The sequence below is a fragment of the Prenolepis imparis genome, unplaced genomic scaffold, assembly GCF_030444845.1.
Source record: "Prenolepis imparis isolate NDT839.2.m4 unplaced genomic scaffold, iyPreImpa1.0 SCAF_17, whole genome shotgun sequence".
Lineage (NCBI taxonomy): Eukaryota > Metazoa > Arthropoda > Insecta > Hymenoptera > Formicidae > Prenolepis > Prenolepis imparis.
Window position 1 is genome coordinate 969,161 of NW_028141175.1, and position 17,352 is coordinate 986,512.

General features: G+C 33.6%; 1 protein-coding gene across 8 annotated transcripts; it reads right to left on the reverse strand.

Moving 5' to 3' along the window:
- Window positions 1-56: 56 nt before the first annotated feature.
- On the reverse strand, window positions 57-16,478 carry LOC145946609 (uncharacterized). Of its 8 annotated transcripts, none has more exons than XM_083056336.1 (19): window positions 16,142-16,478; window positions 15,758-15,877; window positions 15,395-15,652; window positions 14,954-15,124; window positions 14,531-14,866; window positions 12,585-14,246; window positions 11,973-12,467; window positions 11,018-11,152; window positions 10,521-10,798; window positions 9,768-10,429; window positions 9,401-9,528; window positions 8,527-8,580; window positions 7,566-7,733; window positions 6,503-6,568; window positions 5,634-5,948; window positions 2,673-5,521; window positions 1,749-2,544; window positions 1,130-1,506; window positions 57-721 (listed from the first exon to the last, which is right to left on the reverse strand). In XM_083056336.1, the coding sequence occupies exons 1-19, from the start codon at window positions 16,202-16,204 to the stop codon at window positions 604-606; spliced, it is 9,051 nt and encodes a 3,016-aa protein (XP_082912462.1). In that variant the 5' UTR covers window positions 16,205-16,478; the 3' UTR covers window positions 57-603. The 8 variants fall into 8 exon arrangements, with proteins under 8 accessions (XP_082912462.1, XP_082912461.1, XP_082912466.1 ...); XM_083056335.1 differs by having other exon boundaries at window positions 6,503-6,565; window positions 8,527-8,583; XM_083056340.1 differs by having other exon boundaries at window positions 57-716; window positions 8,527-8,583.
- Between the last annotated feature and the right edge of the window lie 874 nt (window positions 16,479-17,352).

The window sequence follows — 17,352 nt, forward strand, 5'->3', positions numbered from 1 at the left end:
GAAATTTACATTTATTTCATCAATTGAGTTTACGATTAATTAGCGCGATGTAAATCGTGCAGTCGAACGGAAATAGAAATCCCATGCAGATCGGTCATCGACGACTGCAATTTAGTACAAAATACAGGACGTGTTTGCCAAAAAAAGAGAAAAAAAATATTATAATAAATGATGAAGTAGAAAATGCAAAAAATGCAATGCAAAAAGCTACTTAAAAAAAAAAAAAAAAAAAAGGCGAATATATCAAACGCAAACCGCATATCCGAATAATATTTTAGATTCTCACCGATAAAAAGTTCCAAGACTTCTAATTCAATAGAGAAACAGTCATTTATATTAATGCGCGATCGCGAGCTTAAAAATTGACAAATTGACAAATTGATATTTAAATCCAGGAATTCAAAATTTTGATCAAATCTAAGAAAATCTACGTGTATATAAAAGTCTAAGAAAAAAAACTCAAAAATTGTCAAGTGTGAACAAACCACTTTAAGAAACACGACCTATATAATGTTATTGTTTAAACAATTACATTATAATATTCTTAATGCTAACACTACAGCTAAATTTCTCCTCTCTCCTACAAGTTCTAAAAATATAATGTTATTCTGAGATAATATGACTAGTTCCTGACCGAGTCAAAGCTGAGTCAACTGTCTCTTGGAAATATTTTACTTCTTGATAATACTGTTCGACGATACTCAATTTGTTGCTATCTTTACTGAAACATACAATTCGATATATAACATATAATGTGTATAACATATAATTATCGTAATAAAAAAATACAGACTACAAACTTTAAATTTCACTAAGCAATCAAATAAGCCAAATATACTGTTATACAATGATAAATAGAAAAACAAGATGTCAAGATGGTAAAATTTCGAGTTTAATGATTAAGTTGATTATAACTTGAGATAACTTGATTATAAGAATAATTTCTTTTAAGAAGACTGAATAACACGGAATATACAACACTCTAATCTAATCTATCGAATTAGAGATGTTTCTTTGTACTGGCTAATTGCTTTGACTTCTCAAATTTTTGTTAAAGAGATTCTCGATAATCATCTCTACCGTAAATTTTGTAGAAAAATATATAATACTTTTGTCACTTTTTACTTACTTTGTCGGCCTTTCTCTCACTGGTGGGGAATAATTCGGCGCAATTTTTATGGTAGACGGCAAATCACTTATTAAGTGCTCTATACTATTTATAATAACATTAGCACCCACGCGTTTTCCTATTCGCCAACGTTTGGTCAGCCATTTCATCCTGTAAATGCTGACTATCGTTAACACGGCAATCCTGAAGCGCACCTTTTTGTTGCGCGACAATCGCGTGTAAGTGCGTTGAGGTTGAGTCAATTGCGCGAGCACGCAAAGCGTGTTCTCCTCGCAAAACTGGTAACTGCCAACGATGCACAGCAAGTATTTCTTCTGGTATGCCAATGCCTTTCGTCTGCTGTCCACCCGTAAATATAAGCCGTAAAGGTTTTGTAACTGAAACCAGCATATAAAGAGTAAAATTTATATATGTCATTGCTAGTTATTTTAAAATATATAAAATTGATTAATCTTCGCGTATATAAATTATTAAAAAATATAAAATGTAAAAGCTCAAATAATGCGTATTAAATCAATTGTTTCTCTTTTAATGTTTCAAGCTAGAAAAATTAAATCTATATACAATATTCTAATAAATAATTATATTATAATTATCATTAAAAAACAAAATTTGATACCCTTTCAATAGGAACTGTTGTTGTAAAAGTGCTTTTCAGTTTCTTTACTTGTCCTTCGAGTGACTTCACCTGACGTATCAACATTTCCTTATCTAGCGCTATCTTGTCAAGTTTTTGTTCAAGATTGTTCTTCTCGATAGAATATTTCTCAACTGTTTCATTTAATTCTTTCATTCTCAGTAAAGAACTCGCAGATTTATTTTTCATCTTGTTTAAATTTATCAGCTTGTTCTTCAGGTCTTCCTCTCTTCCCGCAGCTTGTTTTAAGTCCATTTCATCCATCAATTTATTCAGCTTCTTCTCTTGTCTTTCAAACATTAGTTTTCTACTGAGCTCCATCTCTCGCTCTTTCAGGGATTCCACTATGTCTGTAAACTTCAGCTCTCGATCTGAGGATTCCTTCAGTCTCTGCCTTGCAAGATTTATGTCAGCTTCCAGTTCTATCCTAGTTTCTCGAGCGATGCTAATATCTCTACGCAATACTCTTATTTCTTCCAGTTCAGCGTTTCGTTGCTCTTGCTTCCTATTTTCAGCTTCCGTCATCGTTTTCAACTGCTTTCGTAGATAATTAGACTCCTCTTCCCGCACTTTCAACTCTTCCATGGTTCTGTGCAGTTGCGTTTCCACGATTTCCTTCACTCCATTGGCTAACGCTAGGCTGCTGATCAGTTTTTCTCGTTCTTCCGCCGCGATTTCCAGCTGCTTTTCGTATGTACTCATCTCAGTTTCTAATCTCTTTATCTTTTCTTGCAGCTGCGTAATGTTTTCGTGATTTTCCTTGGGATCTTCGTTCGTCCTTAAATAGAAGAAATAAAAGAATATAAAATTATAGAATATAAAAAATAATTTTCGCAATAATTTAATTTTTTTTATATTTATAAAAGTAATAAAAAAATTAAATAAATTAAAGATTAGCGCATATACCTCTTCGATTTATTCTGCGCAGTTTCAGCGAACTTTGGCAAGTTTTCGGCTTCTATCAATTTTTTCATGGACATCAATTGTGATTCCAGATTAATCTGCTGTTGCCTCATCGATGCTAGATCATTACGAAGCTTTCCTTCGTTCTCCAGAGAGATTTTCAGTTTTTTCTGCAGGAAATCAATCAACACGGTGTCCTGAGCTCGTCCCGTTTCTGTCTTTCGACGAAATTCTTCTATCTGCATCCTTAAGAACTTTATCGTGTTTCTCTCTGACATAAGTTCCTTGTCCAGTTTGACTACTTTCTTCGCCTCTTCTGCCAAATCCGCCTTCAATTGCAGAATACGATCCTCGTACTCGGCGATCTGATGTTTCATTATATCACATTCGATTTCCAGATCCTCTTTTAATTTCTTCAGCATCTTATTGTCTTTATGGATCTCACTCAAATTCTGCTTCGTCGCTCCAGCCACGATCTCTTCGTCGCCATCGTTCTTAATGACCTGCATAATTTGCTCATCCAATCGCGCGGAGAGATTCAATTCTTGTTGGACCATATCTTCGATATCGCTATCGTCCTGCGAGCATTGCGCGGACGCATCTTTTAATTCTAATTCTTTCTGCAGCTTTTGCACTATATTCTTCAATTCCTCGTTTAGCTTGCGCTCATCCTTCAATTTTCTTCTCAGCTCCACAACATTACCAGATTCTTTCATCTTGTTCTGAATAGTTTCCAAAGCTTGCTGTAGGCTCTTACTATCGTCGCTCATCTGCCTAATTACTTTGTCCTTTTCTTTCAGAAACTCCTGAAGATGATGGATTTCTTGATCTTTATTACTGACAGAAGATGAGGGCGACGATGTACCTGAATGAACGTCGCTTGTCCGTTTTGCTATCTCCTCCAACTTACGGATAACCTGATCTCGATTATTTAGACCGTCAGTCAATCGCAAGATCTCGTCCTGCAACTCGGCGATCTCCCGCTCACGCGCGTGAAGTTTCGTCTTAAATTCGTACAACTGTTTATTTTCGTTTTCGATTTCGATATTGCGCGTCCGGAAAGTCTCCAATGCGATATCTTTCTCTAGAATGATCTCTTTGAATCTTTGCAATTCCTGCGTCTTCTCCTGTAGTGAGAAACTGTTCTTTTGCATTTGGTCCTTCTCTTTAATTTTCATTTCTCTCTTCAGTTTTGTGTTCTCCATATTCAACTCTGTGATGATCCTTTCATTTGCTTGCATCTTGTTGTTGTGCTCTTCGAGCTCCTCCGTCTTCAATTTTAAAATATTCTCGACTTCTTCCAGATCTTTCTTTATTTTGCTCTCCGATGCCTGAGTCAATTCGTATTGACTTCTATAAAAATTTTTATCTCGTACCAAGTTTTCAACAATTTCCTTGTACTCATCCTCCAACTCTTGATGCTGTTTCTGCATGGAAGTCAGCTCCATTTCATATTTGTTCAAAAAATCAGATTTTAATTCCAGTTCCTGTTGCAGAGTTTGCAGTTGATTTGACAAGTTTTCAATTTCTTTCATCTTTTCATTAAGTAATTCTTCGGCTCGTCGAGAATCTTCGCTGACATCATTATTCTTGGGAGATGACAATTTTGATTCGCCTTCGGTATGATGTAGCTCCATATCCGAGTGACGGATGTCATTACTGAAACTATGTGTGTGAGAATCTAAATCCAACGGTGGAACTTGCGCTTCTATTTTGTCTATATTGAGTAAAGGTATTTCTGCAGTATCGAAACTGTTTGCAGTTAATGTATTCTTTGATACAGACGTAGGAACTCTGATGTTGGAGATGTTTTGCGATGTCATCATGTGCGTTCCGTTAATCGCTCGAATAGCTTCAGGAAATTCTTCGCATTCCGAATGTATAGAAAGAATATCGCTCAATGTTCGCGCGCTGTTCTTGGCCTCTGCTTGTTTTGTCAACTCTTTCAGTTGTGTGTCGTCCAAAGCAAGCGATGTGTAGGCATTCAGTTGTTTCTCCTTTTTGGATAATTGCTCTTTCAGATGATCGATCTCTTCGTTCTTGTCTGCCAACATAGTATCAATCAGTTGTGGCAATTCCGATTGAACATGCTCTTGCGTTCCAAGCTTTATTTGCAACATTTTCTTTTCCTCTTGAACGAGCTTTAATTGATCTTTCAGTTCATCGATCTTTCGTAGCGCGCCATTTTCCGATTGTAAAAAGTTTTCCATTTCCGCTTCCTTTTCCACCAGCATTTGATTAGCTCTTTCGAGTAGTGCTTTTAATTCTTTCAATTCTATCTCTTTGTTAGTAATGGTTTGTTCCAAAGAGTGATACTTTGTAGTAGCTTCATGCAACTGTAACTCTAAACGAGAGGTTGCTTGTTTCTGTGCGAACGGAGCACTTTGTTTGTGTTGTTCTAAGCGACCGCGCATCGCCTCAATCTGGAATAATTGCTCGGATGCCGTCTGATGTAAAATCTCCTGCTCCGCTAGTAATTCCTCATTCTGATTCTTCATCGCTGTCAACTGCATCTCTAGATCTTTGATTCTCTTGAAAGCCACTTCCTCCGCACGTGCGTGTTTCAGCATTTTATCTTTTAACTTGAGTACTTGATCGAGCGGTAACATTGGTGGCGAGGACGGATCATCCGGTGTCAAACATCTCGTTGCATCGATTTGTTCTCTGATCGAAACGTCTTCACTCGGCTGACTCAAACTCAAATTTGAACCGCACATGTGCGCGGATTCCAACTCTCGGATTCTTTTGTCCAATTGATTTTGCATCTCGTGAAGTTCTGCTTTTATCTGCTTCAAGACGGATGAATTGACATTAAAATGCTCCGAGCTTAACTTGTGCTTACTCAATTCCTCCTGAAACATAGAATATTGTCTCTTGTGTATATTATTATTTTCTCTCCTTTTCTTTTTCTCCTTTTATGTATATGTATATGTGTCATTTATGTAAGTTATCCATCCAATTTACCTGTAAATGATTAATTTGTTCGTTCAAATGTCTGCTTTCAGTGCCAGATTTGAAAGCATCCAGTTCTTGAACTAAATCCTGCTGATTTTTTGTTTGCGCGGTTATCACGGCTTCCAATTGACTGATTTGTAACTGCAAGGATTCTTCCCTCTCAATCTTAGTTTGTAATTGTTGCTCCAAGTCAGCAATGATCTCTCGTAAAACCCATATTTTATCCACCGCGGCCTTCAATTCACTCTCCTTCTCCGATTTCTTCGCCTCCGTGTCGGACATTAACGATGACATTTCTCTCATCTGAGATTCGAGAGCCTCCACCTATAAATTATAAATCACATGTATAGTATACATATGTGCGAGTTGTCAATGCATCGCTTTTTTCAAGATGTCACCTATAATTCCAATCAAGCATGACCCAACATGTAAAGCATAGAGTTATAATATATATCATATTTAGTTTTATAATGATTTTACCGCTAACATACAGTGGATAAAAAAGGAAAATAATTATATATATATATATATATATATATATAATTAATAATAGAAAAAAATTGTACAATTATTAACTAAATAAAAATTATACAAAAAATGCATACAAGAAATAAAATAAGCAAAATGTATATTTCTGTCAAGTAGTCTGAACTTAATTATGTAAAATTTTTAAAAATCTCTATTTTATTATTTAGCAATTTAAAAATTTTTTTAGTTTAATTTTTCTCAATATTATTTGGTAGCTAAACAAGTAAATTGTACAGTTATACAATTTGCTAAATAATGTTTTGATAAACACATTTATTTCAGCCACTGTATGTTAATAAGGAAGAAAGGACTGTAGGTGAAAAAATCAAATTAAATACAATATCACTCACAGCTGCATTGGTCGTGGTTTGAAGCTCAGGGATGTCTGAAGTTGTTTCAGATGATAGCTCAGACTGCTTTGTGCGACAAATAGAAAACCCAAACCAGAGTGCAGAAAAATTTGTGTTAATATAATTAGTAGTGATGCGTGTCATTAATTGCCGGCGGTACAATTAATTTCCAAAATAATAATTCTTTTAATCCAATTGTAGTTAAATTTAAATTCTGTATTACATTATGTTTTCAATAGAAATGTCTAAAAAAGGGAACTGCTGATCAAAGAGCATATTCCATAAAATGTAAGTCTTAGCTCTAATGTCTTTAACACAAAAAGAAAAAAAAAATTATGAACTATATTCAAAATTTATAAAAACAATCGATGTGTTTAATATTAAAATTGTGTAAAAATATTGGTAAATTTGATTGCTATATTTGTTTTCAATCTATGTATATATATTTTTTAAATTAATCTAATATATTTTTTAATGTTGTCATAATTGTTATAGTTTAAATAAATAAATCTTCTGCAATATAAGTTTAAATTTAATCTCATTTTTTATGGATATATTCTTTTTTCAGCAACCTTAAGTCTAGGTTAAATTTTACATTAAAATAAACGACAGAACCCTGTAGTTAAGTTTTAGAAATGGCAATCGTTATGCCAGTTGAAATTTCCGGTTAGTGCAATAACTGCTAGAGTGAATTTACAAATGTCTTAATTAATCCTTAAGTTAGTGATAATTATTATGGTTTATTATATGAATTATTATGATTTATTATATTTCTTAAAATATCTGTTCGGATCTCTAAACTTTTGAATTCTGACGTCTAAGTCTCAAATTTTAAAATCTAGAACAATGTCTATCTCTTCACACATTTTTCGAAAATAATTTTTACATATATGTCGCAATCTTTGATAGTATTTCAGCAACTAATTAAGGATTAATTAAAAAGATAGTAAACCCTAGTTAGCAGGTGATTACAAAAAGCGTATGTTCTGTGTTCATATTTAACAAAAAAAGATCGTCACATTTAAAGGAATAATTATAAAATTTCCCAAAAAATTATTTTTACCTCAGAACTAATTCGCATATCTCTCTCCTTCTTACGCTCGCCTTCCTTGAGCTGTTCCTGTAAGAGATTAATTTGCTTCGCAGCTTCATCTCGCTCCATTTCGCGCTCGCTCGCTTGCTCATCCAAAAATCGACGCGTCGCTCGCAATTGCTTATCCGCTGCCTCAATCTGGGTAAAAGTAATTACAATTAGAAGTAATAAATGATTGGCAGAGAAATATATGATAATAAATTTTTATTATAGATACATTTCCACTCTAATTTTTTTCTTTTATTGTTAGACTAATAAACAACTCGACAAATTCGCGGAATTTTATTTAAATCTTTAACAATATGTATAAAATCTATATATATATAAATTTATCTATAAAATGGATACATTGTCAAGATTTCAAATAGAGAGTTTTTCGGAACTATACAAATCCTTAAATGAAAAAGTTATGTTAATGAAGTTAAAAAGTCAGAAAAATGGGTTTTAAACATTTTGGAAGAGGCAAAGTAAATTTCTTTTTTCTATAAATATCTACAATTCTTAGAAATGTTAATTGGATTACAATTACTTGGCAATTTACTTTTAGTCATTATATTAGTTACAATGTGTTTCATTCACAAATAATAAAATAATTAATAGCAAAATATTATAATAGATAAAGAGAGAGAAAAGTAGTCATTCGATATATTGCAATAAAACATGTCCACAATAGCATGCAAAGCGATTATTATATTGCAATCATGTAATAAATATTAACAAGCAACAATACATTTTAGTAGCACTACAACAATATATGTGTAGTTAATATTATACAAACAGGCATTAGAAATGATTTCAATAAAAATTTATTTATTTTCTTCTAGTCTTTCTAATTGTAATGGAACGTTACGTGTTAGTTTATTATAGCCAATTTGGAAGAGTAACTTACGCGAAGAGCATTTACAATAATATTAGTAATTCTATAATTTACCTTTTTGCAGCAAACCCTGTGAATGCATGGGGTAGGAGTGGGTTCTAAAGGTACCTGCTGGCAAGACAAGAACGCCAATCAATCTCTTAAAACCTGCATCGCAGACCTCTGCACTTTTGATTTGGAGAATTCTCTTTATTTACTTAATTAAATATTTATTTATGAAAGAATAATATATGATATGATTGTAGTACACGCACAATGTTCTAAATTCTGGCTGTTTTACAAACTACTGAAAAATACTGTATATTATTTTATATACAGGATGTATGAGAAAAAAAAAGTAAATGTGTAAATTTATGTAGTTGTGAAATAAATTGTTGAAATATTAAAAATCTAACTATCAATGAAGATAATTAAGAACTTTAGTATCCAAAAATCATAAATCTAAGAAGAATAAAAATTTGTATATCTAAAATAGAAGATCAAAGATTTATGAGTAACCAATAATATGCAAAAGTCAAAGGATTGAAGCACTTAAATATTCAGTTTTCTTAAAACATTCTGTATAGTGTATGTAATGAAGGATCATTCTTTTTAAATCTTTTTATAATGCTAATTAAAAAAAAATATATATATATATATATTAATAAACTTTTTCACAATCGCATTTCGTATAGAAAACGTGCCATGTAAAAGAAAAAAATATTTGTGTTAATTATGTGTGTGTTGCTACATGATAAAACAGGTACAATATAAATATAAATGTAAAGCTTGTGGATATAGAAGTGTTTAGAATTGTGATGAATTACAAAGACAAGTCGTTTTTCAATGAACAGTACACCGCAATACTCATCACTGATATCGACATACCAATATCGAATAATCATGCAACAATGCATTTCGACAAATAATAAAAATAAATAATTTTTACCTGTTGTTGCAAATCTTCCCTTTCCTTTCTAGCGTCATCTATTAGTTTATCGTTTTGCCTGCATAATTCCTCTATTAATTGCAGTAAATAAGATGCGTCGCCGCCGCCATTCGATAATACATGTCTAGCTGCAAATTGTCAAAAAGATCATATAGAAAAAATATAAAACATAAGTATATTATATACTATTGAAATGATATAAATATAGATAGAACAATCAATATAACATATAAGTTTGATATCGTATTAAATATCGTTTCTTTTTCTAAGATATTGTAATTGATTAGTATAATAACAATTATATAATTGATTTCATATGTTCAATAAATAAGCTATTAATTGATACAAAAGTTAGATAAAAATTTACCTTTTTCTTGCAGCTGTGAGAAATCTTGCAACACAATATCAACTCTAGAGAGATCACTTTCACCGTATCCCTCAGTGATGACTTCCTTTTTACTCTCTGCGCTAATCAACTTTCGTTGTAGTTCCAAAATATGCAATTTTAATTGTTCTGCTTCTTCTTGATAGCCTATTATCAAAGCTTCAGCATGATTCAGTTTCAAAGAAAGTTCTTCATTAATTTTGCTTGCTAAGAGAGTCTCCTTTGACAACAATGCAATATTGTCTTCGCTTGGTAGCGATAGATTGAGAATTTGTGTGCTATCCGACTTCAGACGTCTTAAACAAGCCTTTAGTTCCTTTCTTAATATCTCATCCATGTCTTCCTCAATCAATGTCTTATTATCGCTGTTAACAATGGAATTTATTTTGCTGGATTGCGGAGCAAAATGAACTCTTTTAATGGATTGGTTGGATCTTTGGTCTTTGCATTGTGTTTCGGGTAAATTATTGTCGCTTAAATTTCCTTCATGAGTAAAGACTGACTCATGAACGGACTCTGTCAATTGTCTTCTCAAAACCTCGTTGATTAAAGTGTTGTTAACTTCTTCTTCACAAACGGCAAAGTAATTAACTAATTCTCCAATCAAGTTTCTGAGAGTCACACATGTCTTCCTTAAGTTATCCCTAGTAAAAATTGAACATTGCATACTTAGCATGATAAAAAATGTTTATAAATATTTTAATAATTCATAAAATATAATATTTCATCAATTACCTTTCTTCCATAATATTATTTTCTAAAGATCCGACACAGGCAACTTCTTGATTGTTATCTGGATTCTGAGTTTTAAGAAGAGCAATTTCCTTTCGGTGTTGCTCAAGCATTCGTGTTACAATGCAATCATGCTCATCTGTCAGGCGAGTTAATTCGGCACTATGCATCTCTTTTATTTCTTGAATTTCTTGCTTAGCATTGCATGTGAATTTATCTCGTAATTCTAACAATTCAGTTGGCCAATTATCTTCTTTATCTGCTTCCACTGATAATAGTGCCTGTACAATCACAAATTTTCAATAAATATCATCTAATAGCTTTCAATAAATCAATGAACAAATACATGTAGACAAATTCTATTAACGAAAACTTTTATGGCAACATACAAAGTAACACATAGAAAAATTACAATTTTTGATTTACAAAATTTGTAGTTAATCTTTATTCCGCTTATATTTCATTCTCAATCAGCCCAGTTTCAGAAGATCCACATCTACCTGAAATTGTTCTTGAAGAGCGTTGACAATGTCCTGTCTAGCTAGCGCGATCTGCTCTTCCAATTGATGATTATACGCGTCACGCAGACTCGACAATTCACCATTTTCCAATGCCTCCCATTCTGTTTGACAATACTGCATGCAAACATGAAGTCGCACAGCGGTATGTTAGTCACCAGTAAATTTGCACTTTGATATAAATTATCACAATGGGACAAATAATCTATTTCTTTTTTCATTAGTAGACAGTATAGAATGAAAAAATGCATTAATTATAATAAATAAACAAGATTATAGAGATTGTAGAAGAAAAGATTGTAGAGATCTCAAGTACACATCAAGATAAGAAGTGTACTAATAATAATTAGTGCACGCTGATCACGCCATGCATTTATTTTAATTTTGAAATAAGAATTTTGTCATAACTTTTCACAATAAATATAATAAATCCAAACGAGTATAAGCATACCTAACAAATTCTTTCTAATTCTATATATAAAAGATTTTGTTTTATTTTTAACAGATAATATAATAAATTTTCATTCAAATTTCTTAATTAATTATTTATTGATATTTATTCTATGAAGAAATAAGACCTATACATACATTTGAACAAGATAAACCATTAAAATTCTGTGAATAGAGTTTTTGTGGAAAATTGTACACAGAACATGAAAAAAGCAATGCGATGATTTTATATTGTTATATAATTGAAGCTCATTTAAAAGAATTTAAATATTTTTTATTATCTAGAATATGAAGAATTTTATAGCATGTATATGGCCAATACTTTCAAAGAGCTGTTTCATAATAGGATATTGTTTGAATATTACTGTTACAAGCAAACGGTCTTTACATATGACACACATTAAATATGGCACAAAAAATTGCTATTATCAACAAATGTATTATTAATCAAGCAAAGTTTGATAATAACCAACAATTTTTTCCTTACCTGGTTTACAGCGGATGTAGCCAACAAACGTTCCAGCTTTGCTTCAATATCGCGAATTTGACATTCGTACAACTCTCTCTGCTCTTCAATTGCTTTCTCATAGTCGGCCTTCATAATTTGAATTATCTTCACTTTATGTTCTAATTCCTGTCGCAATGTTTGGATGCTATTTTCGTATTCTGTCTCGATACGCGTTTGGTTTTCAGCGTCCAAGGTCGTGTCTTTTAGAGATTCCTCGTTGGCACCAGACGTTGCTGCTCGGGAATTAGATGTGTTCAAGCAATCGCCCGCACCACCAAAATATAAATCATCCGTTAGCTCTTCGGTTTCACTATCATTGTCGGAAATTCGTTTTGACTGCTGGCTGAAGATCTCCTCGGAATATTGTTTTTCCATCTGCAAGCACTTCTGCTCAAAGTATGTCCGAAGTTCCTCCATTTCCTTAGTATGACGTGCATTAAGTTCAGCTTTGATCTCATTGATGTCATTCCCATCCTTGAGAGACAAAAAAAAAGATACAATTAAAAAAAGAAATACAATCGTAAAAACAACATAAGAGTATAAACCACGAAATGGAAACAGGAAAAATACCGAATGAAGATAAACACTTGCCTGAAATGATTTGAAATTCTCCACCAACGAACGCAATCGGTTGATCTCTTTGACAGAATCTGCTTTAACAGATTCTAGTTCTTCCTTGCATCGATTCATCATGTCCTGGATTTCCTGGCTTAGTAGTTCCTTCTCCATTTGGAAAGCGACGTTCTCCGTCGAGGTTTTTCCCGCGGTTATTTTCTCGCATAACGTGTAATAACGACTTAACTTTAACTTAATTTCTTCTACGTACATCTCGCTCTCCATAATTTGCTGTATTTCCTTATTCTCCCTGTTTTTCACGTAACTTTTGTCCATTAATGTGCTGACATCAGCAATGTCCGACTCTGAAGCTTTAGTTTGCTCCATTATATTTTGATCTGATGCACTGTTATCCAAACTTTGGTTTGCATTAAGATGCTTGGACGAGATCGTACTATTAAAGGAAGTATTGAGTTTACTACTGTCACTCATCGTCATAGTTTGATTCAATTTTTCTTTATACTCAGCACATTCAGTCCATGCATGAATCAAGCCGTCTGTTAGTTGTTCGCATTGTTCTTTTACCTTTTTCATTTTCTCCGTTACTTCAGTTAAATCTTTTTTACATTTCACATTCTCAGTTTCTTTCTGCTCCATGAGTAGCTTCAGACTCTCGATTTCTTTCTGCTGAATTTCTATACGTCGCGTCGAATCGATATTCGTCAAAATATCGCTCTCGAAATATTCCTGAGTGGAATCAGCGTGAGATGTCGCACGATTGATTTCCTTTAACGAATTAACTTCCTGTTTCAATTTGTCGCATGTATTTTTCATATCCTTCAGTTGTTTTTCATAAGTTTTCTTTGCAAGATCAGTCTGTTCCAGCTTGTCATTTGCTTTCCTCAAATCTTCTTCGAGGATGTGAATTTTTTCGACCAACATTTTTTCCATCTCCACTCTATCCTCGAACTTATGTTTTATCAATTGATGCTGAAGAACTTCATCATCAAAAGTCTTGTACATGGTTTCACCCAGCTCGCTAACTGTACTGACGCTCGTAGCGTCGAATCGCGACAAAGATCTCTCCAGTTCATATATCTTACCATTTAGAGTTCTCTCATGCACGTGACTGTTTTCGATCATCGACTGTGATGCGGAATATCTGCACGACAAATCATCCAGCTTGTATTTCAGTGTTTCGTTCTCCTGCTTCAACACAGCGGCGTTCGATAAAGCCTGTTCCAGCGATCGCTCGATACTCTCCTTAGACTCCAGAATGCTCATCGTTGTAATGTGCTTCGACGTGATTTCCTCTAGCTGAATTTTGTGCAGTTTGATTTGCTCGTTTAACAATTCTTTCTCATTTTGAAAGTGTAGATTTTGCATGCGTCGTTCGTTCTCCGCTTCGAATCTCAACTCCTCGAGTTTTGACTTGTACAAGTGGGCTTCTGATTGTGCGACTTTTTGCGATTCGGTATGATTCATCAATTCGAGCTTTAATGCCTCCACAGTTTTCTTATAATGGGCCAACTGTGTTTGAAAGACAGACAATTCCTTGGCGTGCCTACTTTCCAAATCTGGCAATTCCTTGTTTAAACGATCGCCTAATGTTTTGTTTTCTTCCTTCAATGCTTTGATATATTCTTCATGTTTGGCTTTTATATTGGCAATTTCAGCTTCGTTTTTTATAGTTAATTCCTACGAATTAAAGGAACAAATTATTTAAAAGAACAAGTTACACAATTATGTATATATATATGTGTATATATATATATATTCAAATAATTATATATATAAAGTATTCGTTGATATAAACTCTTTCTTTAAATATATATATACATAATTATATATACATACATATATACACACTTGAAATATTTAAAATACATACATTTTTTACATACATATACAAATATTGTATATACACAATTGCGATATTTAAAAAAAGTTATATTAAAGAATAAAAATTATAAAGCATTTACTTTTAATTCTTGCTGGTAACGCGTTGCATTGGCATTTGTTACAGTGGTAAACTTGTTCAAAATATGCTGCATATCCTGTTTGATCTTGTCAACACGTGCTTCATATTGTTTCTGTTGCTCCAAGGTTTCATCAATGTTTAAGTTCTTTTCTGTGGCACCGAGACGAATTTGCTCATTTAGATTATTTATCTGAATTTTATGATCATTGATTTCTGCGTTTCGCGTTTCTCTTTCCATTTCCAATGTTTGTACATGTTTACGAATATCTGTCAAATGCGCGTTCAATCGACGAATTAACGCTTCTTTATCGTTCATTTCTGTTTCTAGTGTCTCAAGCTAAAACATTTTTATAATTGTTCATCATCTAATAAGGTTATCGTCATTAATTACAAAGTACAGAAACATGAAGTGTGTGATATTTACCTTTTGCTGCAAGTTCATGTTATTTATCACAGAATTGTCTAACTGTATGGCGTTCAAGGCATTAAGTTGTCCTGTGACAGCATCTCTAGCAGATAATGCTTGCTCTAAAGATGATGTCAAGTGTTCTATTAGATTATCACGTTGATTTACTGCTTTTTCAAACTCTTGCAACTGTTTGGTAAGAAAAATGTTACACAATAATGATTACTTCGCACCAATATAGATTTATAAAAAAAAAAAAAAAAAAAAACCAGTAAAATTACAAGCTATTCTCAGGCTATTATTATTTAGAATTGAAATCATAGTAAAGTTTTTACCAAAATAGAATAGAGAAAAGAAACTTTATTAAATATATTAGAAAAAAGTAGTCGAGTGTTACCGTTGCTTTGATTCTCCTTCTCTAACTTTACATAAAAAATTCTGTTCAAATACACGACTCACTTTTATATGATACAAAGATATAACATCCTTTCCATGTATACTGCTGCTCCGGCTTTGTGACGAATTTGGGGAGGATGCCTCAGCTCGCAAATGATCAATTTCTGCATGTAAAGCTCCAACTATGGCTTCTTTTCCTTGTAATAACTCTTCCAATTCTGCAACACGTCCTGTTAGTCCTTCCAAATCGGCATCCGGTTCTCCTTCGCTTATACTAACACTGCTGTATGTTATATCTCTGGAGGATATATCTTCGGTTACCTTTACGTAAGAAGAAAAACATAACATGAGCAATCAATGCTAATTATGCAAAAATCTTGCATACTAAATATACATTTATATAAAACTATTGTTTCTTATTCTTACGCCAGGTTCTCTGAGCAATGTGGATTTTTCGTTGTTTGACGATTCATCGTCAGATTGTTCTGCACTTTGCATATTTGTACTTGTGTCCTTACTAGATCGTTTTGCCTTGTATTTCTCCAACTGTAACAATTGATATTATTATTATTAAATACGTTAGACATTAATAATACATTCTTATAAATAAATAGACTAGTGTTCTTCAAAATAGAGTTGATATAATAGATAGCAGATTAAAACAGGAGTATATATTAATGTAAATATAAAAAATTATTAATGTAAACAAATGGAAAAAACGATGTAATTAGAGTAAACAGGAAAAGTATACGGTAGAAACGATGAACATATAGATAATATGTGGAAAGAAAAGAAGGAGAGGAAACTTGCCATTTCTCTGCCAGCCTCCAACGAGCGTTTTCGACGCTCGTCCTTATCCTCGGTCGTGCTCATCCCGACGAATTTCGAAAGATGACCTGCATAAAGGACGTTTGAACACAAAGAATGTATTCGTTCACCTGCCCGTTCACTTTGTCACGCTACATTTCAAATTTTCCACTTCGACGTCAGCTGACGCGGCTCAGCTAGCTGTCACGCGATCCCAACTCGTCGGGATCACGTCGTTTATCGTTGGATAAAATAATAAAAACACCGAAAAACACAAATTTCTCCAAAGCGGTTAATTAATTAAAACGCTCAACGAAAGCGGTTGGAAACGGTTCGTCCAAAAACGGTCGCGCGTTAAGCCTAGTCTACAATAGAGTCGTAAGGTCGTAAACGTAAGAAATTGACCAATCACAGTTGAATTCGAGGAAAATAATCGACTGTGATTGGTCAATTTCTTACGTTTACGACCTTACGACTCTATTATAGACTAGGCTTTACGGTGCGATCGAAAATTCTACTCTGTAGAGTATCATTTAATGGGAGAGGCTCACTTGCGCACAGTACAATTGCACACGTTGCAATTGCACACTGTGCTATTAGACACATAAAGTTGCTTCTTTTGCCCACAGTTCTTTTGCGCACAGTTCTTTTGCCCACTGTTCTTTTGTGCACCGTGCTGGTAGGCACCCCTACCGGCGGGGAGGGTGCGGGAGGGGGGCCGAAGGCCCCCCTTGCACCCCCCTGTGTGTGTGTGTGAATAGAGCATGTGTGACGCATTTTCGTGTCCAATTGCACGGTGTGCAAACGAACGGTGCGCAAAAGAACTGTGCGCAACTTTGTGTCTAATAGCACGGTGTGCAATTGCAACGTGTGCAATTGTACTGTGCGCAAATGAAGGCTTCTCTCATTTAATTGACCAATCACGACAAAGAAATCTTGGCTCCTGATTGGTCAACTAAACTACTTTACTTCACGAGTAGGATTTCCGAACGCATCTTTAGTCGTGCCAACTTAATTTAGAATGTTACTAGCCTGAGTCGACAACGTCATGTCATACTTCTTTTCATCCGGCTCTCGTCATCGATGAGGTACAGAAAAAACTTGCTGCGCGCTATTTTGTATATAAAATATGATTTTATGAGGAAGAGAGAGAGATAAAATGTTTATATTTGTTATTTTTGAAATATATATGTTTATATAATATATAAATATAA

What these genes read in the sequence shown, in the direction of transcription:
- LOC145946609 (XM_083056334.1), bottom strand. Translation starts at nt 16,204, where the DNA reads ATGAGCACGACCGAGGATAAGGACGAGCGTCGAAAACGCTCGTTGGAG. An exon ending in ACAGGGTTTGCTGCAAAAAG is followed by an intron (nt 7,734 to 8,526) that starts GTAAATTATAGA and finishes ACTTTTACCCAG; the next exon opens with ATTGAGGCAGCGGATAAGCA. An exon ending in GTGAGAGAAAGGCCGACAAA is followed by an intron (nt 722 to 1,129) that starts GTAAGTAAAAAG and finishes TGTATGTTTCAG; the next exon opens with TAAAGATAGCAACAAATTGA.